At 38.8% G+C, this 27,088-nt stretch overlaps 1 protein-coding gene across 2 annotated transcripts in view; it reads right to left on the minus strand.

Moving 5' to 3' along the window:
- Nucleotides 1-1,178: 1,178 nt before the first annotated feature.
- Nucleotides 1,179-27,088, minus strand: part of LOC106095672 (integrin alpha-PS1) — a 329,533-nt gene continuing 303,623 nt past the window's right edge. For both annotated transcript variants that reach the window (XM_059366739.1, XM_013262960.2), the window contains 7 exons: nucleotides 21,923-22,029; nucleotides 16,089-16,222; nucleotides 9,628-11,018; nucleotides 6,439-6,581; nucleotides 6,025-6,369; nucleotides 5,256-5,954; nucleotides 1,179-1,792 (listed from right to left, as the gene is read on the minus strand). In XM_059366739.1, the coding sequence (XP_059222722.1) occupies nucleotides 1,550-1,792; nucleotides 5,256-5,954; nucleotides 6,025-6,369; nucleotides 6,439-6,581; nucleotides 9,628-11,018; nucleotides 16,089-16,222; nucleotides 21,923-22,029 (3,062 nt within the window). In that variant the 3' untranslated portion in view covers nucleotides 1,179-1,549. The remainder of the gene's footprint in view (nucleotides 1,793-5,255; nucleotides 5,955-6,024; nucleotides 6,370-6,438; nucleotides 6,582-9,627; nucleotides 11,019-16,088; nucleotides 16,223-21,922; nucleotides 22,030-27,088) is intronic.

Raw genomic sequence — 27,088 nt, forward strand, 5'->3', positions numbered from 1 at the left:
GTAAAGCGAAAGAAGAAAGAACTTGAAGAAATGCCCTACATGGTGGAGGGTATAATAAGATTCGGCCCAGCCTTTCTACTTGTTGTTGAGTTTTTATACCCTCCACCATAAGATGGGGGGTATACTAATTTCGTCATTCTGATTGTAACTACTCGAAATATTCGTCTGAGACCCCATAAAGTATATATATTCTTGATCGTCGTGAAATTTTATGTCGATTTAGCCATGTCCGTCCGTCTGTCTGTCGAAAGCACGCTAACTTCCGAAGGAGTAAAGCTAGCCGCTTGAAATTTTGCACAAATACTTCTTATTAGTGTAGGTCGATTGGTATTCTAAATGGGCCATATCGGTCCATGTTTTGATATAGCTGCCATATAAACCGATCTTGGGTCTTGACTTCTTGAGCCTCTAGAGTGCGCAATTCTTATCCGATTTAAATGAAATTTTGCACGACGTATTTTGTTATGATATCCAACAACTGTGCCAAGTATGGTTCAAATCGGTTCAAAACCTGATATAGCTGTCATATAAACAGATCTGGGAACTTGACTTCTTGAGCTTCTAGAGGGCGCAATTCCTATCCGATTTGGCTGAAATTTCGCAAGACGTTTTTTATTGTTACTTTCAACAACTATGTCAAATAAAGTACAAGTCGGTTCATAACCTGATATAGCTGCCATATAAACCGATCTGGGATCTTGACTTCTTGAGCCTCTAGAGGTCGCAATTATTATCCGATTTGCCTGAAATTTTGTACGACGGATTCTTTCATGACCATCAACATACGTGTTTATTATGGTCTGAATCGGTCCATAGCCCGATACAGCTCCCATATAAATCGATCTCTCTATTTTACTTTTTGAGCTCACAAAGAGCGCAATTCTTATTCGAATTGACTGACATTTTACACAGGTCTAATAATACATATAATTTTATTGTGGTCCAAACCGGACCATATCTTGATATCGCTCTAATAGCCCGATACAGCTCCCATATAAATCGATCTCTCTATTTTACTTTTTGAGCTCACAAAGAGCGCAATTCTTATTCGAATTGGCTGACATTTTACACAGGTCTCCAACATATAATTTAATTGTGGTCCAAACCGGACCATATCTTGATATCGCTCTAATAGCAGAGCAAATCTTTTCTTATATCCTTTTTTTGCCTAAGAAGAGATGCCGGGAAAAGAAATCGACAAATGCGATCCATGGTGGAGGGTATATAAGATTCGGCCCGACCGAACTTAGCACGCTTATACTTGTTTTTTTTTTTTGATGTTGTTTCACTAGTTTGGCCCCTACAGAGAGCCCCAGTCTATAACGCAGGCCTCATTGTTCATATTATAACTATTATAGTTGTTATTGTAATTATTATTATTGTTGTTGCTATTATTATTGTTGTTGTTGTTGTTCTGTTGAAACGCTTGCCAGTAATCATAAGTATCACTATTAGTTGCACTATCGCCACAGCAAACTTTTGGTGGCTTAGCCGTTGGCTGTCGCATTTGTTGCTGTTGCATAAGATCCCACCCAACAGTCCCTTCTTGTTAGAAAACGCGATGATTATTTTTCTGCGCATTTAGGAAGGGTTTCTCCTCATTCATCTTTTCTAAATTGCCACTTAACGTCGGATCCGGCCTCCGTCTCTTGAAGAAGCCACACTTCCACATGGCAGTGGTGAAGAAGGCCAGCAGCAGTAGTCCGCCAATAATGGCCAAGATAATAATCCACAGCGGTGTGGCTGTATCACGTTGTTGACCTATCAATTCAGGATATGCACGAGTTTCCACCTAAAAGTGAAAAAGAGAAAAATTGGATATTGGCAAAATAAAGAAAAGAAATTTTAAAAATTTTTCATTAACACAATGAGAAATTATTGCTTAAAATTTACATAAATTTCAAAGTTTTAAGAAGGTTACGAAGAGTCTCCTTATTCTCGATGGCATTCATTTTTAAGGAGTTAGAAGCATTTTAAGTTCGAAACCAAAATTCCAAAGGTTGGTAAATTTATTATTAAAAATTTTGAATTATTTCCTAATTTTCTTCCAGATTAAGTAGGTTACGAAGAGTCTCCTTATTGTCGATGGTATGCATTTTTAAGAAGTTACAAGCATTTTAAGTTCGAAAGCAAGATTCCAAAGGTTGGTAAATTTTTTATCAGTAGTTTTGATTTTTTGTCTGAATTTTTGATTTTTATACACACCATCGAAAGATGGGGGTATTTTCATAGAAATATTCATTTCCGACCCCATAAAGTATATATATATGATCGTCGAAAAAATCTAAGACGTCCGTCTATCTATTGTAATCTCGCTACAGGCATTAAAAGTGGAGATACAAAGTTGAAACGTTGCACAGATTCAGTTCGAAGGTAGGCTACATCGGATTATATCTTCATATAGACCGGTAAATGCAAATGCAAATTTTGCCCACGAACATTCCACTGAGGAACAGGGGCAAACTTCTCACATATAAATGAGTGCAGTCCGATTTAAGTTTTAAGCTCAATAATAAGGGGCATCCTTTTTATAGCCAAGTCCGATTGGCGAGCTCTCATACAAACCGTTCTCGGATCTGGACTTCTTGAGTCGCTAGAGGGCGCAATAATCATCCGATTTGTTGAATTTTTGCAATTCTTATCCATTATCCTTTGTTTGTCTAAAAAGAGATGTCGGCCAAAGTACTTGACAAATGCGATCCATGGTGGAGCGTATACTTAGCAGGTTTTAACTTCTTTTTCCTATTTTAACTTTTATACGGTTTTACGTATTATCGCCCCTTTTTCGATGATATGCATATTTAAGGAGTTACAAATATTTTAAGTTCAAAGTTTCGAAGTTGGAGCAAGCTTACAATACTTCACATAAGACACCAACTGCGAGTCTGGCAAAATATTCCGAACTTGAATTCACAAAACTTTAAACAGCCTTCTTTGTACCATTAAAGTCTAGCTTTTTTGCGGGTAGGGATGGGATAATGCTAGACGAGTGCGTCCTTTGCAGTATGCCGCGCTCCGTTTTTTCCATATCCAGTTTGGCAAGAGGACAATTGGTACGGAGTAGTGGTTCGCGTCCACCTGCTCCGGTCTTCATTCAATTATCTTTGTTGTCATCTTTCGATAGTCTCCTCTCGTATGGTCCCTGTATGATCAGTCTGAATCTCACTCACTCCTATCTGGGGGTTACACTTCATAGTGTGAAGCCTGGTCCGCTTCGCGACCTTTAGGTCTATCGAACCACTCCAGCTATTACAAGCTGCAGGCTCTGCCACTGTTCATTAGCATGATATGACCCTTATAAGTCGACGTCTCTGTATCGAAAGCAGAGTTTTCATGCTTTCTCCAGTGTCAGGCCCCATATTTCGCTACAATAGAAGAGGATGCTATTGCATGTTTCCATTAAGGGTCTATGCCTGCTCGGCCATCAGTCGACCGATTTGCGTTGTTATCTTCGCGGCATTTGTTGTCGCGGGCCTGATTAGCCCTACATAGGTAAGTCTTGCACCCAGTCTGATCTCCATTGTCTTCAACAGTATGTCGTCTATGAGCATATCCACTTCCGCTGAGATATTCTTTTTTCTTTGGGTGTAGCAACTACACCTTCTGAATGGTAAGTTGAAAGGCGTGGGAGTCCAGCCAGTCCATTGCCCCTAGAAGTTTGCGCTCTCCTGCTGGCGTCATGTGCGCTCAGCACTTGCCGCAGTTTGCATTCTAAACACGCCGTAGTATGCATTTTGGACCCACTGCAGTCTGCAGTCTGCATTCAGCACCTGCCGCCAGCTCCGCTCTGCACCGTCTGTGTATCTTGCCGTCATGACTGCAGCGATATCGTCAGCTGTTCTATAACAAAGGCACCGTCTGGGATTCCTGTTCGCAGTATTCCATCATAATTTGCATTCCAGAGATCAGTTTCAAGTATGCAGGCCTGCCTCCATCGTGAGAATTATAGATCGGTGCCCTGTTATGCAGGAAAGTCCACTCTAGGATTGACGGAACCCAGGGACAGAGTGGACCTGGGGGTCTACATTAAGAACCTAGGGACTTAAATATGTTTTAGACTGATTAACACCTTCTCAGAGGAAGGCAAGGTGTTAAGTAGTTAATCAGGGACATAACGGAGTAAGGGGAAATGAAAGGGCAGATGATTTGGAGGTGAAGGCCAGAGGACTGCCGTCAATAAACATGGTTAACCCGAAGTCTTTCGGGTCAACGCAGTCCGCATGGATTAAAGCTAGAGGACAGAGTGGGCCTGGGGGTCTACATTGAGAACCCAGGCACTTACATCTGTTTTAGACTGATTAACACCTTCTCTGAGGATGGCAAGGTGTTAATCAGTTAAAGCTAGCGGACAAGATTAACACCTTGTCTGAGGATGGCAAGGTGTTAATCAGTTAATCAGGGACATAACGAAGTAAGGGGGATGAAAGGGCAGATAATTTGCCGGTGAAGGCCAGAGGACTGCCGCCAGTAAAATTGGTTAAACCGAAGTCTTTTGGGGCCACACAGTCCGAGTTAAGGGCGTGTGCGATGAATGCGCCTGCAACCCTAAGGAACTGCGAAATGGTCGGTACGACGGCGAAAATCCTATGGGGGGATCCAGATCGTGAGAAGACGAGGCTATTACTGAAAGGAAGTAAGACGGAGTTATTGGCATCATGACAGGAAACATAGGACTACGAGCTCACTTATGTAAAATCGGTGCGGCAAGTGATAGCATGTGTAGGGCAAGATGATGAGACGTTGGAACATTTCCTTTTCTTTCCTAACAGATTCCGGTACTTAGGAGGGGATACAATACCAGATATGAATCAACTTAGGGGCGTGGCATGAGAAACAATTAAGGATTTTGTAAGTAGCACGGAAATCTTAACTTAGATTTTCTTATTTCGAGGTTACTTTTTAGTTTTTAGAGCGCACAACAAGCCGATTACCGACTTAGGTGTATGTTTACAGTGGCACGGGGCAGATTAATATCTGTACCCTCTTTTCAACCTAACTTAATCAACCCCATATTATTCTTATCCGATATGCCGACCTTCCGAAGTCGGACCTTCTGAGGCTTTTGACTGCTTTCCTCATATCCAGTTTGGTCAAGAGGAGAATCGGCCTGAAGTAGAGGTTTCGTTGCCTATTTTTTTGATATAATTGTATATGAATATCTGTTGAGTCCTTCTTAAGAAGTTATAAGCATTTTAAGTTACAAAAAAAAAAAATCTATACCTTATATCAAAATTTTCATTCGAAACTTCACTTACCGTTAAAGGTTCGGCTGTTTGCAATTGTTCCACACTAAATTCTGGTGGTATTTGCACATGCGCTGTCGATATTATTCTCACCGCATCGGCTCTGGCATGTTCCGACATCAGTGTTGAATTCCACAAACGTGCCTTAACATGTACATATGCTTCTGTATTCGCTGGCATATTGTAAATATCACATTGTATCTTAATACAACTCGCTGTGGCCTTTGTACAATCCAATTCTACAATGTCACGTTTCTTATTTTTATGATCTCCACGCATATCCATAAAACGTTCCGGCCTTATGATGCGTGTTAAGGTATCGCGGCGTAAGCGATTCAGAAAACCTGCTGTAGTGGATGAAGAAGAAAAATCTTCGCCGATGATTTCTTGTTTGCTACTGCTATAGCTGGATTTTTCCATATGGGTGCGATGGGCAAATTGTGTCTTATTCAAAGGTTTCATCATATAGGAGGCCGGTGCCGAAAGAATATCCTCCAAATTGGGTTTGTTTTTCGCTTTTGTTGTTAGATTAAGGGGATTCACATATTCGGAGGAGACAAAACATTGTCCTTGTCGTACATTATCGATAATGGGGATTTCCTCCAAATACAATAGCCATTTGTCGCGTTTATCCTTTTCACTGTATACCTGGTACGGCCAGTAGATGGTCAATTGTACTTTGGGTGCTTTCCAAGGGCCTTCGTTGTAGATCTGCGAAGGAAGAAAAAGGAAGAATAATGACTTTATAAATCCAATTTAGTGAGCTTGTGATTTCTATTACCTGATAAGTATGCAGCACTTGTGAGCCCACATCTTCCATTTGCATCTTCGTGCTCTCCAATTTCATTTCACCGCTATAGAAGCTCTGTTCAGGTCTAGCCCAACCTTGTAGACTTAATTCAGCCCTCTTTATAACTCTGACATCTAATTTCTTTTGTGGCTTTTTGGCTCCAATTAATTTCGATGTGGTATTGGCAAATATATTGAAAGTCAATTTACTCTCTTCCAACTCCAGACCGCTGGGATCGAATCGCACTGAGACTTGGGCAGATGTACCGCGGCGCATAGGATTGCCCAGGCCGCAAGCAACCACAGTTTCATTAAAGCGACTGCATATAGCAGTGCTCTGGAGTTTGGAAAGTAGTAAAATTTAATTATTTGAATCATTTTGTGAAAATTTATTAAAATTTCTTACCGTTTTAATGGCTGCTATATAAGATACACTCTTCTGATGTACTATAAATAGTTGAGTTTCGTAGGCAGAATCTGCACTATTCGATACATTGACATTAATGCGAATTTCTTCCTGTTCTCCCAAGACCAAGGCATAGTTTTCGTCTAAAAAAATTCCAAAGAGAATTTAAGTACGTTAAAAGGCGGTTTTGAAACATTTCAAATTTTAAATTTTCAAAAAATCAAAGGATGATCGAGAGACCGGTTATCAAGGGAGCTATATCTGGTTCTTTACCGATGTAGACCGTACTTGGCACACTTGTTGGAAGCTATAACAGAACGCTATGTTCAAAATTTCAGCCAAATCGAACAAAAATCTCGGCTGCCAGCAGCTCAAGAAGTCAAATCGGGAGTTCGGTTTATATGGGAGCTATATCAGGTTATAGGCCGATTTGAACCGTACATAACACAGTTATTGGAAGTCGTAACAGAACACTATATGCAAAATTTCAGCCAAATCGCACAAACATTTCGGCTTCCAGCAGCTCAAGAAGTCAAATCGGGAGATCGGTTTATATGGGAGCTATATCTAAATCTGTACCGATATGGCCCATTTTCAATTCTCAACACTCTACATCGATACTTAGAAACTGTGAAAAATTTCAAGCGGCTAGCTTTACGCGTTCGACCTCTATCTTGATTTCGATAAACGGACGGACAGACGATTTATTCTAAATCGATTCAGAATGACGAGACGATCAAGAATATATATACTTTATTGGGCGAAGCGGTCCCGATCCGCTGCGCCTTCTTTAATTCTTTAATATCTTTTTGAGGTGGGGACACTTCGCCCTGAATGCGGATATCGAATTCGCGCCATTGTAACCTATGACGCTGAACGCGTTCGAATCCTGGCGAGAACATTGGACAAAGCGGTGTTTATCCCCTCTTAATGTTGGCGACATTTGCGAGGCATAATGCCATGCATGGCCATTTAAAAAATTTTCCCCAAAGAGGTGTCGCACTGCGGGACGCCGTTCGGTCTTGGCTATAAAAGAGGTTCCTTATCATTGAGTTTAAGCTTGAATCGGAAAGCACTCATTGATGTGTGAGAATTTGCCCCTTCTCGTTTCCTGGTGGTTAAGTTCTTCGTTAGGATAATGCTCTCATTAGGGGAGGGATGGCACTTCACTCATTTCGACACAAATATGTATATGAAATTTGTGCTCCACTTCCAAATCCCTTTAATTTGAGCCCCTTATTACCATGGCCGGTAAATATGAATCGTTTGGAGGGCGTTTTGGGGCTGGGGCGGCCACCGGCACTTTGTATTGACAATAGATATAAAATTCGCTCTTTAATACCAACGGAAATGAAGCTCAGTTTAGAAGGTGCTTTAGGGTATACCCCACAACACTTGGCTCCAAAATTGGATATCAAATTCGTTTTATACTCTCATATAACCTTTCATTTGAGTTCCATATTGTCATAATGGGTCAAATAACACATTTGATGTATCTTTAGGAAACATGAGGACTTGGACCCAAATTTTAATAGCATATTCGTTTTCTGGTCTCCATTACCTTTCATTTGATACCCTTATGTTGCCCATCGGATCACATTCGGAAATGGGTGGAGTTTTTGGTGTAAGGTGGAGGCTCCACTTCCACCCGATATCTAAAAATTATATAGCCTACATTTTCTTCCAGACAAACGAACATTGCAAATTTTGTCCATTAATATTCCACTAAGAAACAGGGGCAAACTTCTCACATATCATTGAGTGCAGTCCGATTCAAGATTAAGCTCAATGATAAGGGGCCTCCTTTTTATAGCCGAGTCTGAACGGCGGGCCGCAGTGCGACCTCACAAATGTTGCCAGCATTAGCAGGGGAAAACCACCGCTGATAATTTTATTCTGATGGTCTCGCCAGGATTCGAACCCAGGCGTTCAGCGTCATAGGCGGACATGCTAACGTCTGCGCTACGGTGGCGGACAAACGAATACAATCTACGAAAATTTTAAGAAAATCGGTTCAGCCAAGTATCATATGGTCATGATGGGTCTAATGGCGTTTTTGAGGGGTGGCGTGACTTCTTATACTTCGATCTGATTTTGTATGCCAAATTCGAAATCTACTCCCGAATAACTTTCATTTGAGCCCCATATTGAAATGAACCTCCAATATGTCTGTTTGGGGTAATTTTGGGGTTGGGGTGGCCCGATGGGTTCTTAGACTCAAATCCTAATACCATATTTGTATTCTACTCTCCAATACCTTTCATTTGATACCTATATTGTCCCGATCAGTCCACTTTTGATTTTGGGTTGTGTTTTGGCATAAGGGGGGGAGTCCGTCCCCCTTCCGATACCGAAAAATTATATGGCTCATGTTTCCTTCCGGACCCAGCTACACAACATGTGAAAAAATCGGTTCTGCCGTGTTTCAGTCTATATGGAACAAACAAACCGAGTCCCATATATCTGTGATTGGCTAATGTGCCCATTTTGGGCATTTTTGTGTGGGGTGGTCACCCCCTTTACTTCGACATGAATTTGTATGCCAGATTCGTTATCTACTCCCGCATACTTTTCATTTGATACCCATATTGTCCTTATCGGTCCACTTTTGATTTTGGTTGGTGTTTTTGGGGTAACGGTGGAGGGTCCGCCCCCCTTCCGTTATTAATAAATTATAAAACCTATTCCTACTTCCTGACCATATTCGTAATCTACTCCCGTATACCTTTCATTTGAGTCCCATATTGTCATGATCGTAAAATAAACCTATTTTAAGGGGTTTTGGGGCTGGGGCGGCCCCTCAGGTACTTGGATCCAACTTTTATTATGAAATTCGTACTCTACTTTTGAATACCTTTCATTTGATTCTTTTTGTTCCGATCGGTCCACTTTTATTTTTGGGTAGTACTTTTGGAGTAAAGGGGAGGGTCCGCCCTCCTCTCGATATCAAAAAATTATATAGCCTTCCAGACCAACCTACACAATCTGTTCAACCATTCAACCAAGGTAATCGGTTCAACCATTTTTGAGTCTATACACAAATTGAATTTTATATTTTTGTAAGATGGACCCCATCAGACTAAAATTTCAAGGTGTTACAAACGGAATGACTAGATCAGTACACCCCCATGCTATGGTGAGGGGTATAAAAACTTGATATAACCAAATTATTACGCAAAAAATACTTACTCTCCAAGTTCAAGTCCAGCTCCGCACTCAGTATCAAATTGCTATCGCAGACATCATCCTCTCCACAATCCTTCTGGAAGGTACCCTCAAATTCAATATTCGCCTGCGTTTGATCCAATATGGGATTTAAACCTTTGAGGCCAGAGTCGGGCAATTTCGTTTCCACCAACGTGTAGTTCAGTTTAAATTTAATGGGACTTTGAATGTCACGCGTATTCTCCTTAATGTAGCCGGTAACTTGATTACACGCAAGGCGCCCATCGGTTCTCACAGTTACCTCGCGTTTCACCACATTGCTGCGTTTATTTTCGCGATCAAAAAAGACACGAGAGAATTTCTTGTTGGATGCAAAAGTTTCAGCCTCCACGGTATACATCAATTTCAAATCCTGATTGGCGGCAGTCTCCTCATACGGATCTATGGAGCAACAGGCCTCAAAGGTGAAACATGTCATGTTGGTGAAGACATCAGCGACACAACCGCTCTTGGTGGGATCAATATTCCTAAGCTCTTTACTTCTCCATTTGGTTTGTATGCTTATGATGGGGCGAGAGAGCAGGGCTACAACGGCAGAAGAGGCATAAGCTCCCACCACCACATCGGTGTAGGAATTGCCATCCAAATCAGCTCCTCCCGTTATGGAGCTGCCAAAAGTCCTTATGGGTCGTGACATTAGCCCCAAATCTGAGGCCTGTATTCTTTGGGAGGGTTTCGAATTTAAACCTACTCGATTGCCTAGATAAATGTAGACCACTCCGTCATCTTCATAGGGGGCTCCTATGGCCAAATCATCGCAATGATCCTTGTTTATATCACCAATGTTGGCCAGAGCCAAGCCAAAACGACTTTCAAAGGTACCCGTCAACTTCAGGGTGGCCTTATAGGGCAGCATATCATTGACATTTTGATAGATGTACACAGCTCCTCCCTCGGTTTTGTTGAAATAGAAGGGGGCCGCTACAATGAGATCTGGTTTCTGGTCACCATTTATATCGGCTGTGGTCAGCTCATAACCAAAACTTGAGGCAAACTGTTCACCCTCGATGATCATGTGCACGGGTATGGGATTGCGATTATCCTTGTCAAAGATAACCACCTGGCCATGACCATTGGAGCGAGGAGCACCGGCAGCATAAGACATGCGTTCTCCAAAGTATCTGCCCCCCGTAACAGCCATGCCCAAATAACTGTATTTGTCCACTGGTGAAGAGCTATCCGAATGATCTCCATAATACATGTTCTTATCACGCTCCAAATATTCACCGCCAATCTCGGTGACAAAAACCGTGCCACGCCATGTATAGGGGCCAGGGGTGCCCAACACCATGGTGTTGTCATCGAACAAGGCAGCAGAGGTGCCCACCTGACAAAAGCCATAATCTTCGTGGGCTCTAAAATGGGAAAAAAAAGAACAAAAGAAAAACAAACAAAATGTTCAGATTTAAGGATAAGCATATAATTATTAACACATAAATTCATTTGCATAATGCCGCAGTTTAATACATAATTCATAAGCCAAGGACCCAACTATGTGGGCTATGCTATGACGTTCTTGGTGTGTTTACTTCTGAACACATGGTGGTATATGTCATTTTTTCACGCATCCTTTCACCACACATAACATGTGGCTGTCTCTTATCCTTTACAAGGTAAGGTAACAGCTATGCTTCCTATGAGAGAGCTCCCATAATGTCACACTTTGGCCTTTACTTTGTTAAGTGTCGAAATGTCAGAGTGACACGCATCATGGATAGCGTGGGCAAGTGATTTTCTGCATAGGATGTGTATGTATGCATGGCCACACCAGCACACCTTTCACTTTTCATTCATCCATTACTCTAATGGAATCTGATATCCTTGACACACAACTTTTGTGGCAAATTCAAAAAGTGATAATTCATTTGTTTTTATGCAAATAAGGTTTATTTTTTCCCAAAAAAATATGATTTATATGCCAATGAATAAAGGTCTAGTTGAAATGAAAAATTTAATTAAATAACAAAAATTATTGTCACAGAAAACTTTTTTTTTTTAGGTATGAATACAAACTCACTCCCTTTTTCGATTGGATGCATGTTTAAGGAATAACAGGTACGTTGAAAATTATTAAACATTTTTTTATTCTTTTTTTCAATCGCAAATTTAATTTTCTAGGTGTTTGGAACTCGGCACATTCTCCCGATAGACACCTTCTAAGGAGGCACAAGCATTTTAAGTTTTATTGTTGTTGGCGGATTTTCATCAAAATCATTATCAAAATTGACTTTGCAGTGAAATCAAACCCAGCTGGTTTAGGTTGAATCGGTAGCCCACCATAAGCTGCGTTCATTTGGAGGACTGTTTGGCCCATTGTTATAACCTTGCGATATAACAAGTGCAGGTTAAAAAGTAAAACTAGAGGCTCAAGAAGTCAAGACCCACGATCGGTTTATATGGCAGCTATGTCAGGTCATGGACCGATTAGGACCGTACTTCGCACAGTTGTTGCATATCATAACAAAACACGTCGTGAAAAATTTCATTCCAATTGGATAAGAATTGCGCCCTCTAGAGGCTCAAGAAGTCAACACCCAAGATCGGTTTATATGGCAGCTATATGAGGTTATGGACCGATTAGGACCATACTACTCACAGTTGTTGGAAGTAACATCAAAACACTATGTGCAAAATTTCAGTCAAATCGAACGAGAATTGCGCCTTCTAGAGGCTCAAGAAGTCAAGACCCAAGATCGGTTTATATGGCAGCTATATCAGGTTATGGACCGATTAGGACCATACTTCGTACATTTGTTGGAAGTGATATCAAAACACTATGTGCAAAATTTCAGTCAAATCGGACGAGAATTGCGCCCTCTAGAGGCTCAAGAAGTCAAGACCCAAAATCGGTTTATAAGCAGCTATATCAAAACATTAACCGATTTGACCCAATTACAATTCCAACCGAACTACACTAATAAGAAGTATTTGTGCAAAATTTCAAGCGGCTAGCTCTACTCCTTCAAAAGTGAGCGTGCTTTCGACAGACAGACGGACGGACATGGCTAGTTCGATTTAAAATGTCACGACGATCAAGAATATATATACTTTACAAGAAGTCAAGACCCAAGATCGGTTTATATGGCAGCTATATCAAAACATGGACCGATTTGAAGTCATAGCGAAACAAGTCCTGCAAAATTTTATTCCAATTTTATATTTCGAGGTATTACAAACAGGATGACGAAATTAGTGTACCCCCATACTATGGTGGAGGGTATAACAAAGATGAGAAATGAATGTGAGGCTCCGGAACAGACCTAAAACGTAATAGGGAGATAAACAGATTTAGAGATCTAGAGGGCTCAGTTCTTATCCGATTGAAATAAAATTTTGCAGGACGTGTTTCGCTATGACTTCAAATCGGTCCATGCTTTGATATAGCTGCCATATAAATCGATCTTGGGTCTTGACTTCTTGAGCCTCTAGAGGGAGTAATTCTCATCCGATTTGACTGAAATTTTGCACGAAGTATTTTGTTTTGTTATCCAACAACTATGCCACTGTGGGTTCAAATCGGTAATTAACCTGATATAGCTGTCATAAAAACCGATCAGGGGATTTGATTTCTTGAGCTTCTAGAGAGCGCAATTCCTATCTGATTTGGCTGAAATTTTGCATGACGTATTTTATAATGACTTTCAACACCTGTGCCAAATAAGGTTCAAATCGGTTCATAACCTGATATAGCTGTCATATAAACCGATCTGGGATCGTGACATCTTGAGCCTCTAGAGGGCGCAATTCTTATTCGATTTGGAAGAAATTTTGTACAACGGCTTCTCTCATGACCTTCAACATGCGTGTCTAATATGAATATGAAATATTGCATGACGTGTTTTATTATAATATCAAACAACTGTGCCAAGTATAGTTCAAATCGGTCTATAATCTGATATAGCTGCCATATAAATCGATCTTGCATCTTGACTTCTTGAGCCTCTAGAGGGCGCAATTCTTATCCGATTTGGCTGAAATTTTGCATGTCGTATTTTATTATGACTTTCAACACCTGTGCCAAATAAGGTTCAAATCGGTTCATAACCTGATATAGCTGTCATATAAACCTATCTGGGATCTTGACTGCTTGACCCTCTAGAGGTCGCAATTCTTATCCGATTTGCCTGAAATTTTGTACGACGGATCCTCTAATGACCTTCAACATGCGTGTCTAATATGGTCTGAATCGATCTTTAGCTTGATACAGCTCCCATATAAACCGATCTCCCGATTTTGCTCCTTGAGCCCCTACAAGACGCAATTCTTATCCGAATGAACTGAAATTTTACACAATAACTTCTACAATGTTCAGAATTCATTTATGGTTCGAATCGGACTATAACTTGATATGGTTCCAATAGCACAGAAGTTCTTATTCAGTATTTTTTGTATGCCTAAAAAGAGATACTGCGCATAGAACTCGACAAATGCGATCCATAGTGGAGGGTATATAAGATTCGGCCCGGCCAAACTTAGCACGCCTTTCCTTGTTCATTTCTCACTCTGTTTAAGCCTTTATGCAAGACAGCATTGTTTTGCTTAACTCTAGCTGACATTCACATAGGCGACACTTCCTGCTACCCTGATTTCCTCTTTGGTAACCTGGTGGTTGCAAGCGGTGTTGCAGTTTTTGGTAGCCTGCTACCAAAATTGGTGGGTTTTTAGTCTTTCGTTAGTTTGGTAGGCTGACTTCAAATTTTGGTAGGTTTTTCCAACAAATAAATACCAAGTAAATTACTGAAAAAATCGCCGGAGGTAGCTCTTCGTGTCTGTCTATTCGTTAAGATTGCAGAATAAAACTATGAATGTCGAGGGTCCAATTACTATTACAAGGTTTCTCATTGCTTTAGTAAAACGAGCGTAAGTTCTGATATTGACTATAACTGGTACAGGTATTAAGGGAGCTCTTACAAATTTCGTGGGTAGGAAATGCGGATTTTGCGTGGGTTCTCTGCCTTCAATCGGAAAACAGGATTATGTGGCAGCTGCATACAAATATGGTCAGATCTGCTCTATACTCAGATCTTGAAGGATCCATGCAACTCACTGTAACGGTGAAAATGGATAGTAGAGCGCATTTCTGGGCTCAAGCGCTTAAATCGGCTCGGATCGCTTTATTCAAACTCGGCACGGTTGTTCATTGAAATCCGGGCAAAAAATATGATTTTATGAACTCAGGATTTCCTATCGGCAGATCGGTATAAAGTATGCAAATGGAATGGAAAAATGGCCAACTCTTCGGTTGAGGGTATAGAAACATGTACTGTATTTTTGATTTGTAGAACATTTGGTAGGTTCTGATCGGGTTTGTTGGGATTTTTCATAAATTTTGGTGAGAATAATTTTCTTGAGTGGCAACAGTGGTTGTAAGTATTTAATCAGAATGGGTAGCAGTTCTTCAAAAGTCTTTGTAGAACATTTGGTAGGTTCTGGTCAGGTTTGTTGGGATTTTTCATAAATTTTGGTGAGAATAATTTTCTTGAGTGGCAACAGTGGTTGCAAGTATCCAATCAGAATGGGTAGCAGTTCTTCAAAAGTCTTCTTCGTCCATGATTTTCAATCCATTGGCAGTTTTTTCGTCTGCTTAAATGGCAGACGGGTTGCCACAAAGTTTCACTAATTAAAGTTGCCATCTATGTTTCCTTATTAGATACCCTGTTTAATTATTAAACTTGCTGCAACTATTGGGTTGCCCAAAAAGTAATTGCGGATTTTTCATATAGTCGGCGTTGACAAATTTTTTCACAGCTTGTCACTCTGTAATTGCATTTTTTCTTCTGTCAGCTATCAGCTGTTACTTTTAGCTTGCTTTAGAAAAAAAGTGTAAAAAAGTATATTTGATTAAAGTTCATTCTAAGTTTTATTAAAAATGCATTTACTTTCTTTTAAAAAATCCGCAATTACTTTTTGGGCAACCCAATATAAACCTATTCACTCCTTATGAAACATTGTTTGAAAAGCCATTTCAAACTAAACTCTTTCATTCTTCAACAAAGCATGTTCTAGTTGTGAACAACACCTCTTTGAAACAAGGTAATAACTTCATTGACACTGCCGCCACCTTCTGTGAGTGTAGTTAGAGAAAAAAGTTTTTTTTAGCTCTAAGTGCCTCTAAAAACCAAAAAGATTGGTTGGCATATAAAACTGTGTCGTTACATATAATTTATGCCATTTTATTATCAGCACACAACTTTTTTTTTATCTCTCAAATGGTCAGTGTACAACAACGCCAAACATAATGGCAACATAAAAGTGTTGGGGAAAAAAATTTAATAACTTAATTTTCATGTTGGCCCTAGGAACAAAAAATACAAATCAAACAATAACAATAGTGGTGTAGAATTTGTAAAACAGCGGCAGAAGCATAGAAAAATTCATTTAAACACAAAAAAGAAGAAAAAAAAAACATTTCAGTCAATACCAACCTTTGGACGGTGCGGCCTTTACATGGCTCATAAACTTCATCGTAACTTAATTCGTTGGTTAACACATAGCAGAGACCTTGGCCATAACGATTTTCGCGTACCTTGGTTATGTAGCGATGGGCGCAGACTAAAACCTGATAAAGAAAGAATAGAAAAAGTTTGAAGAAAACAAAAAAAATAACGACCTTTGTTAGAATCATACTTACATTTACACAACACTTTTAAACATACAACATAACATACAAAAATATTTATAACTTTGAGAAACTGAACAACGTAATAAAGGAAATGACCATTATGGTGAGGAGGTATGATAGGAGAGTTAAGTGATATATGTGAAATTATTTGTTTTCTTCTTTGTCCATCAAGTGTTCACTCGCTGTATAGTTTGAAACTTTTCCAAAGTTTGCTTAACCTATCAGATATAACAGATTTATGTCAATTCAAGACTGTGCCACCAGCAACAATGTCTCTCAGTCGATGGTATGACGCGCTTCTATCCACTCTCCCATTGTTCGAAGCCTCATCGCCGCAGTTGCTGCCTCATACGTAATCTATATGTCTATGACAATACAGGACATCTACTTTTATCTGCATTGCCTTAGAGGATCTCATTGCTCCAATTATGCAACTACACCATACTAACGAGACGTAAGTTATTATTGGTCTAGTTACGATTTGAATCCGGTTTTGAAGTCCAGAAAAAGGATTTTCTTTTTTTTTGCCTTTTCCAGTATTTGGCGTATTGTGAATAGTTGATCTATGGAGGTCTTAAGCTGCATGGGATTGCCTCATTAGATTGTTGACTTCAGATTTTAATCCCACAGTAAGTTCGCAAGTATTTTGTATATGATGGAAAGAACGCCCTATTTTTCCGTACATTGGAACATTTTGTTTTGTTTCCCTACTTGTGTACGGGCCGTATAATGCTGAGGTTCGCATCATCGGATATACTTTTTTTTAGACCGATTGATGAATAAATGAGGTGTTGAAACTCACCATCTTGCCTTAAATTGTGATTTTCTTCAGATCATCTAATTATTCTGACTTGACTTGTATACGAGTACCTACAAAACTGAGATTATGGAATCAGGGGGCTGAGGAGACGACATGCCGTTTCTCTTCCACCTTACTCGAGTATCCCGTGACATCACTAAGAGGAATGAGATCCTATTTGAAAAGTTTAAGCAGATCCCAAATATCAGCAATACAAACTGGAACAATGACAACGTGAATATCTAATGTTCTTGTGTGTTTGTATGTGGTTCTAAAGCTTGTGTATATGTCGTTCTAAAGCTTAGGGTCAATTATATATTGGGTTGCCCAAAAAGTAATTGCGGATTTTTCATATAGTCGGCGTTGACAAATTTTTTCACAGCTTGTGACTCTGTAATTGCATTCTTTCTTCTGTCAGTTATCGGCTCTTACTTTTAGCTTGCTTTAGAAAAAAAGTGTAAAAAAAGTATATTTGATTAAAGTTCATTTTAAGTTTTATTAAAAATGCAATTACTTTCTTTTAAAAAATCCGCAATTACTTTTTGGGCAACCAATAAATTGTGGCATTGCCACAAATGCCGAAATAAAAATTTTGAAACCATTTTGACCGTGGGCTCATTAAAATACTCAGGTATATGAGGTTGTAAAAAAGTCATCACCTACATCCTATACCATCATCAGGGATTGATTTTGTGGTAACCTTCTCGTCGCTTCTTCTCAACTGCTGGGAAAATATTCTTTCTAAATTTCCTTCTTTCTCTGCAGGAGGATGCGCCTGTGCCAAAACAATCCGCTTGGTTTTTAATACTTTTGTAGAATTTCCAAACTTAATTCTGAATCGTGAACATCTCTTTTCACGAACACACTCACGTCTTTCCATATCTCTCATCTCCGTGCGGAACAGAGTTTTCATCCCCTCTTTTTCTCACCATATTTCTTTTGTGTTTGGCGTGTTGCCAAACGAAGAAGACTGCAGGGTTGCCATATGAATATTTGCCAATAAACATACCACTAAGGAACTCAAACATACATTGGCGTGTTGCCAAACGAAGAAGACTGCAGGGTTGCCATATGATTATTTGCCCATAAACATACCACTAAGGAACTCAAACATACCACTAAGATTAAAATGTTGAGTCATATATATTTTATTGCCATATATGCTGCATTATTCTCTTTAGTATCCTTTTCTCACCATACTTCTCCTACTTTTGGTGTGTTGCTACTGTCTGCAGGGTTGCCATATATGTGCTGTATTATTGGCTTCAGTAACATTTCGACATTCTGTTTATGCCATGGGTTTTTTGGGAGCAACATTTGGAACCCAAGTACGGATTTTAGCTTTTCTATAGATTTGGGCAAAGGTTTACCATTGTCCTGCTATATCGTCGATAGAAAGAGTTCCAGCAATACGAAGGCAAAAAAGCCATAAGTCCCTATACGCCTTTTACTTCTATCGATGAATATTTTCTGGAAAGTGAGGGGTTACGCCATACTGCTAGATTTATGAAACCATTATAAAAACAAGTAAAAGCGTGCAAAGTTCGGCCGGGCCGAATCTTTTATACCCTTCACCATAGATCGCATTTGTCGAGCTTTTGCCACGGTATCTCTTTCTAGGCAAACAAAGTATATAAGAAAATATTTGCTCTGCTATTAGAGCGATATCAAGATATGGTCCGGTTTGGACCACAATTATATTATATGTTGGAGACCTGTGTTAAATGTCAGAATTGCGCCCTTTGCGGGTTCAAGAAGTAAAATAGAGCGATCGATTTATATGGGATCTGTTTCGGGCTATAGATCGATTCAGACCATAATAAACACGTATGTTGATGGTCATAAGAGGATCTGTCGTACAAAATTTCAGGCAAATCGGATAATAATTGCGACCTCTAGAGGCTTAAGAAGTCAAGATCCCAAATCGGTTTATATAGCAGCTATATCAGGTTATGAACCGATTTGTTGAAAGTTATAACAAAAGACCTCATGCAAAATTTCAGATAAATCGGATAATAATTGCGCCCTCTAGTGGCTCAAGAAGTCAAGACCCCACATCGGTTCATATGGCAGCTATATCAGGTTATGGACATATTTGAACCATACTTAGCACAGTTGTTGGATATTATAACAAAATACTTCGTGCAAAAACTCATTCAAATCGGATAAGAATTGCGCCCTCTAGAGGCTCAAGAAGTCAAGACCCAAGATCGGTTTATATGACAGCTAAATTAGGTTATGGACCGATTTGAATCATACTTGGCACAGTTGTTTAATATCGTAACAAAACACGTCGGGCAAAATTTCATTCCAATCGGATAAGAATTGCGCAGTGTAAAAGCTCAAGAAGTCAAGACCCAAGATCGGTTTATATGGCAGCTATATCAGGTTATTGAGTGATTTGATCCAGACTTGGCACAGTAGTTGGATATCATAACAAAACACGTCGGGCAAAATTTCATTCCAATCGGATAAGAATTGCGCCCTCTAGAGGCTCAAGAAGTCAAGACCCAAGATCGGTTTATATGACAGCTATATTAAAACATGGACCGATATGGCTCATTTACAATACCAACCGACCTACACTAATAAGAAGTATTTGTGCAAAAATTGAAGCGACTAGCCTTACTCCTTCGGAAGTGAGCGTGCTTTCGACAGACAGACGGACGGACGAACGGACGGACATGGCTAGGTCGACATAAAATGTCACGACGATCAAGAATATATAAACTTTATAGGGTCTCAGACGAATATTTCGCTCAAAATACAAAAAAAAAATAACTTCGAAAAACAAAATCAGAGTAAGGAATTCCGTGCTACTTACAAAATCCTGAATTGTTTTTCATGCCACTCCCCTAAGTTGGTTCATGTCCTGTATAGTGTCCACACCTAAGTGCCGGAATCTGTTAGGCGCGAAAGCCGGGCAATGATGAAGGAAATGCAACTACGTCTCATCATCTTTCCCGCATGCTCTACACCTGCTATCACTTGCCGCACCGATTTTACATAGGTGAGCTCGTAGTCCTATGTGTCCCTTCATTATACCATATACTGACCTCCTTCTTACTTTCTTCTTCAGTAATAGCCTCGACTTCTCACGATCTGGATCCCCCATAGGATTTTCGCCGTCTACCGACCATTTCGCTGTCCCACAGGGTTGCATGCGCATTCGTCGCCAACGCTCTTATGTCGAACTGCGTCGACCCAAAAGGCTTCGGGTTAACCAGACCTCTGGCCTTCGCCGCCAAATAGTCTGCCCTTTCATTTACCCTTACTCCGTTATGGCTCGGCATCCAAACGATGCGGATTTTGCCATCTTCAGAGAAGGCGTTAATCTCCTTCTTACACTGCAAGACAGTTCGCGACCTTACCGTCCAAGTTGTAATTGCCCTTATGGCAACTTTACTGTCCGTTATGATGTTCACACTCGACGTCCTCGGGTTAGCTCTGAATCTCCGCCTGCAGGACCTTATTGTGGTCAGGCAGTCTAAAACAGATCTCAGTCCCTGGGTTCTCAATGTAGACCCCCAGGCCTTCTTTGTCCTCGAGCTTTAATCCATCCGTGTAACATGATCTTCCAGATGACAGTACTAGGATTCCGTCAATCCAAGACTGTGCCGCTGGCGGCAGTGCCTCGCACTCGACCTAAAGGTTCATCTCAGGTATCCGAACGAAAACCTCTTCCGTTCCTTCCAGGTTTTCTCGATTATACAGCGATGGTATGAGCTGCTGCCATTCTTAATCCTTTCTCCCATCATCTTATGTCTCAAAGCCGCAGTGGCTGCCTAACACTTAATCTGTATGTCAATGGGTCGGATATCTAGAATAGTCTCCAGTGCACTAGTGGGCGTGGTTCTTGTCGCTCCGCCTATGCCAAGAAAATATGTTCTCTGAATCTGTTGTATGGTCCTTATGTTGCACTTCTTCTCCATCGCAGTCCACCAAACTACTGAGGCGTAAGTAAGTATTGGTATAATCATGCTCCTCTAGAGCCAGTGGACTATCCTCGGATTTAGGCCCCATTCCGAGCCTACGGCCCGTCTACATAGAGCCCAATATCTGTGAGCCTTCTCAGTACGCTCGTGAATGTGACAACTAAATTTACAATTGCATAAATAATTGGTTTTTATTTTTTTTTTACAACAATGGAGGTTTTTTGTTAGTGGCCATACTTATTTGTGAAAAACATATCATGGCAATCCTGATAACATTTAATTTGTTTAAACAAAACTTCGTTGTCCTGAAGAGATGTAATTTTCATACATATTGCATTGCACTGCACTATATGGTACTAAAATATAACACAGCTACTATTGTTACATCTTAGAAAAAAGAAAAAAGTAAAATTTTCAATTTCAACGAAGACATATTTTTTTACCAAGGCCCTATGGACTAGCCCTTGATGCTGAAGATTATCCTTAGTAAACTTTCAAAGTCCTTATTGTTCCCTTACAATAACCTCTCTGTCATGTTAACCGAATCTTAGCATACCACTCCCCTTTCACAGTATGCAAACAATAATTCTTCACGACTACAAAACAAAAACATTAAAATGATTGATGACTGCAAAAAGCGTTTAGAAAAAAATAGGGAAGAGAATCATTTCTCAAAAAAAAAAACCCTACCGACATAAATGGACATCAAAGAATACAAATAATAATAAATTATGTAAAATGTAAGCATAATTAGTCATGGCAAATTCTTCTAATTACACATTGACATACATTCACATATTTCTTTGCTCTCCCATACAACTCTGCTGGCCAATTCCTTTTTTATGATCAATTAACCTAAAGCATAAAAGTTGGCTCTTTTTTTGTGTAATTTACAATACTTACCTTGCCGCCTAAGCCCTGACTTCGTACAGTGACACCCAACCATTGATCCTCTTTTATTTCATCGTCTGAGGGTTCTGCAAGCTCTTCAATATCATCGCTGTCGTAGGCTGTAAGTCATAGGTGGGAGAGAGAGAGAGAGAGAGAAGAGAGAGAAATAAAAGTTTAATATCAATGTTAACCTCATAGGCATGGTGTGTTGATAGAGCGAGTAAGATGAAACATTAGATACGAGATTTTCTGAATATTAATAATTAAAAAAAGATTTGATGAGTTTTATTTGGTTTGTATTGCTTTGTTTTTTTTTTGTTGGGTGGGTGTTTAACAACATTTAAATTTACATTAAAAACAACATCGATGTAAATTAAATATTAAAACAATAAAAAAAAATGGAAAGAAAATTATACATTAAAGAAGTTGTGTGTAAACATTTGGTGTTTGGGTGGTGGATATGTTGTATGTGTAGGTGTTGGTGATTTTGTTTGTTTGTTGGGTGGATTATTAAAAATACATAATTTTTTATGTGTTTGTTTTTATATAGGTGTATGTTGTTGGTGCTTAGTGTATTATGTGTTGGTGGTGTTTTTTTTTATTGGTTATTACGTTTTTGAATAAACAAGTCAATGATGGAGAATCAATGGTTTTTACTACTGTAAGAATATTTTATAAGATCTTTGTTTTTGGAAATTGTTATAAAAGTTCTCACAATATTAAAATCACAAAATTTTTTGAAAATTTTAAGAAGATTTAAAAACATTTAAAATAAGCAGTATATATATTGACAATATATAAATACGTTTTTTTGAAATTCGATTTTAAATAGATATATATCCCGAATTTCAAGTGGAATAATTTTAAAATTTTACAAAATAGTTAAATAAAATAAACAAAAAAAATTGTTTATTAATTTTATTAATAATTTTCTTAGTATTAAAAACATGTTTCTCTTAAGCCAAGTACTGATTTCGACCATTCGCCAGAAACACTGTCAAAACGCAAGTAAAATGACATTAAGTTCCGCCGGTCCGAACTTTGGATACCCACCTCGTGTATATAAGTAAACCCCTTTACGTCACAATCCGGTGAAAATTGGATAACTTATGCACCAAAATTCGGCACGGACCTTGAGTGGTCTAATAAATATAAGTCACTGTTGAATTTTGTATTTCAAATTTCAACAAAATCGGGTAATAAATAAAGCTTTTATGAGCTTCAAACCCATAATCAGAATTACGCTCTATATGACAGCTATAACCAAATACAGTCCGATATTTACCATATTTGGGTCAGATGGCGGGTAGCCTACTTACTGTTTCAAATTTCAGCAAAATCGGATACAAAATAAAGCTTTTATGGGCTTCATACTCTTTATCAGAAGATCGGTCAGTATGGCAGCCATATCTAAATATAGTCCGATCTGAACCATATTTAAGACGGATGTCGGGAGACCTAAAACTAGCCACTGTATAAAATTTCAGCGAAATCGCGTATTAAAAAAAGCTCTTAAGGGCTTCAGACCCTTTATCGGCAGATCAGTCTATATGGCAGCTATATCTAAATATAGTCCAATCTGAACCATATTTGGGTTCTATATTGGGAGGCGTAAAACTACTCTCCGTTTCAAATTTCATCAAAATATGTTTAAAAATTATGCTTTTATGGTCTTCAGACCCTTTATCGCAGATCGGTCTACATGACAGGTATATCTAGATATAGTCTGATATGAACCATATTTGAATCCTATATCGGGAGGCCTAAAACTACTCGCCGTTTCAAATTTCAGCGTAATCAGTTAAAAAATAAAGCTTTTATGGGCTTCAGACCCTTTATCGGCAGATCGGTCTATATGGCAGCTATATCTGAATATAGTCCGACCTCAATCATATTAAGCTCGGATATTGGGCGGCTCAAAACAACTCACTGTTTCACATTTCAGCAAATATGGGTAATAAATAATGCTTTTATGGGCTTCAGACCCATAATCGAGATATCGGTCTATATGGCAGCTATAACTAGATATAGTCGGGTCTGAACCATATTAAGGTTAGATGTCGCGAGGCTTAAATTGATTCACTCATTAAAATTCCAGCGAAATCGGGTAATAAATAAAGCTTTTATGGGCTTCAGACCCTTTATCGGCAGATTGGTCCATATGGCAGCTATATCTAAATATAGTCCGATCTTAACCATATTTGGGTCAGATGTCGGGAAGCCTTAAGCTACTGAATGTTTCAAATTTCAGCGAAATCGGATGAAAAATAAAGCATTTATGGGCATTAGACCCTTTATCAGCAGATCGGTCTATATAGCAGCTATATCCAAATATGGTCCGATTTGGTCAGTTCAAGAACCTTACCTGCGTGCATCAAAAAGACGTATCTGTGCCAAATTTCAGCTCAATATCTCAATTTTTGAAGGCTGTAGAGTGATTACCACAGACGGATAGACGGACAGACACACGGACATCGTTAAATCGTCTTAGAGTTTTACGCCGATCCGAAATATATAGCCTTTGTGGGGTCGGAAATTATTATTTCGATGTTTTGCGACCGGAATGACTAAATGAGTAGGGGTGTATTCATTTAGTCATTCCGTTTGCAAAACATCGAAATATCAATTTCCGTCCCTATAAAGTATATATATTTCGGATATTTCTTACGGTGGTGGGTATAAAAATTGTGACCAAAATAATGAGAACATATTTTGTAGAGGTGGTATCAAGGTATATTCATTCACAGGCAGTGGCAGTTGCCCAACAACAAAATATTGAGTGCACTATCTGTCAAAATCAGTGATTAGTGCAACTTTGATATGTTACTAGTTCGCGCCATTTTTCATTGTTTATGTGTGTTATAGTTCTTAACTATAATACGCACACACACAACCAAAACTCGTTGACAGATAGTGCACTCGTGAGAAAAAATGGTACTCAGCTGTTTACGGTACACTACCTGGTAATTATGTCAAGGGTGGTACTGAGTTTTATGCATGCATACTAGTTGCGACATGTCGCTGCGTCAGTATAAATTTCGTTTCATTTAATTCCAAATGTAATTGTGTTCGGGAACTCAAAACTTTGTGCAAATTTGGACAATTCTGCGGCAAATATGCCAGCAGAAGAGAGCGGGAGAGTGCGTGAGAGCGATCAAAATTTTGAAAGTTTGGTAAGTGGTAGCATGCAAATACCTACTGGAGGTTTTTTTCACAGCAGAAATTTAATTCAAATGAATAGCAAAAGAGAGTAAAGGCTTACTCTCCTGCAAGTTATTATTGAAAAAGTACGCGGACACCAATCACCTCTGCTTCAAAGCTGTTGTTTTTGTTGTGTGTTATTGTTTCACTATTGTTTGTGTTCTGGCGAAGAGAAGAGTCCATTGGACTTCGCAGTAGTTTAATCGGCACTTTCGTTGCGAATGAAGTCATTCATAGGCTTTATAAAAAAATAATTTTTATTTATTAATTTTTTTCAAAAACGTAATCACCTTTTATGAAATTATGTGATTTGTCTTACAACATCAAATTTTAGTGTGACATAAAGATTATTTTGTTTTTTTTTTCTTTCCAATATATGTAGGTGCTCAATGCATAGTACATTCGTAATTACATTTATAATTGTATACAATAAAGTCAAACACTTAAGTCAAATGTAAGTTATTCTATAACATATATACATACATACATTCATTCATTCATTTGTACAGATAACATCGATAGTATAAATTGAATGTGCAAAGTGCATTCAATAGACACAGTTATATAGAAATCAAGTGAAGCACATAAAAGTCAGTTTGTGGATTGTAATGTTAAGAGAAGAAGTTGCTTGAAAAATTATTTTTTTTTTTTAAATTTTTAGAGATTGTTATAGAGCCTATCGATGATAGTTTTGATCTTAAGAAACAGTGTTTCCTTTTCTTAAATTCCCTTTCTGAAATTTCCTCATTGGTATAACTCTGTTCTCTATCCCGTTACTTAATGGAATCACCTTTTACTCTCATTTATACAACACCATATTCAGAATCACATAACTGAGCGAGGGCTGCTCTAAATGCTTCTGGCCTAGGCGACACTAAGTGTTGCTAGGTGCAATCTGACATTTCCATTAGAAAGCTTGACATTTTCTAGCATAATTGTACTCAGAACTTTTATAGAAAAAAAAATTAGATAACCAATTTTAAGGCCAAGTGTTTGGGGGACGCATCATCCTATCAACTCTCCTTGAACCAATAGCAATATGGGATTTAAATTAATCGTATTTGAGAGAAGAGCACGATGATGATATTTTTTCAGGAGCAAGTGTCTGGGGGAACCCCTAAAACTCCCCTAAATCGGACATTATAAGAATAAAGGGTTGAAAAAAAGTCTTTTAGGAATGAAGTACATCTAACATCCAAACTTAAATGATATTAAAACCTCCCAGCAAATTCGAAGTCCAATAGAGATCATATGGGATTCAGATAACGACTCTTATATTGTTCTACTGTAAGTCAAGCTATATACGGATACTATTTTCGTAGCATGGTATTTCAATTAAAGCTCTTTAATTTTCGAATATCAATATTCAATGGATAATTTGATTCATTTAAAGTAAAAGAAGACGCAGCGGAGCGGGCCCGGTTAAGTATTTAACACAATTATCTAGGTGAGTAAAATTTCACAATGCCACCTTAACCTAACCTAGCCCTTTTATAGACCATAAGCACTTAAAACCTCTTTTTTGAAATCTTTATTGCTTCTTTCATAAGAAATTAAGTCGTTTCTTAAGATGCCGTTCAAAGGTGAGATTTTATTTAAACTCCAGTAGTTTTCACCGCATCCATAAAATCCACTTACAAATGTCATATGCTGTTGCTGCTGCTGCTTGCTGCTCCCAATCTTACTTTTGACACTTAATAAATGCACTATTTTTCTTGTCTTGTTTTAAGAGATCATAAAAAAGTGAAAGCTTTCAAAATATGAATGAATAGAGCACATTGGTCAGTGAGTGAGCAGCATCTGCCTGTTGCTGTGTATGTGTGTATATGTCAAATGAAGAATTTTAAGGTAAATCACACATAAATAAACAAAGAAAGTAAGACAAAATATGTATAGTACTGTTGTTGTACAACAATAAAAAAAAATAAAAACGATTTTAATGATGACCTGCTGTTTGTTAAACAAAAACCAAAAGAA

This window comes from Stomoxys calcitrans, chromosome 4, assembly GCF_963082655.1.
Source record: "Stomoxys calcitrans chromosome 4, idStoCalc2.1, whole genome shotgun sequence".
Taxonomy (NCBI): domain Eukaryota; kingdom Metazoa; phylum Arthropoda; class Insecta; order Diptera; family Muscidae; genus Stomoxys; species Stomoxys calcitrans.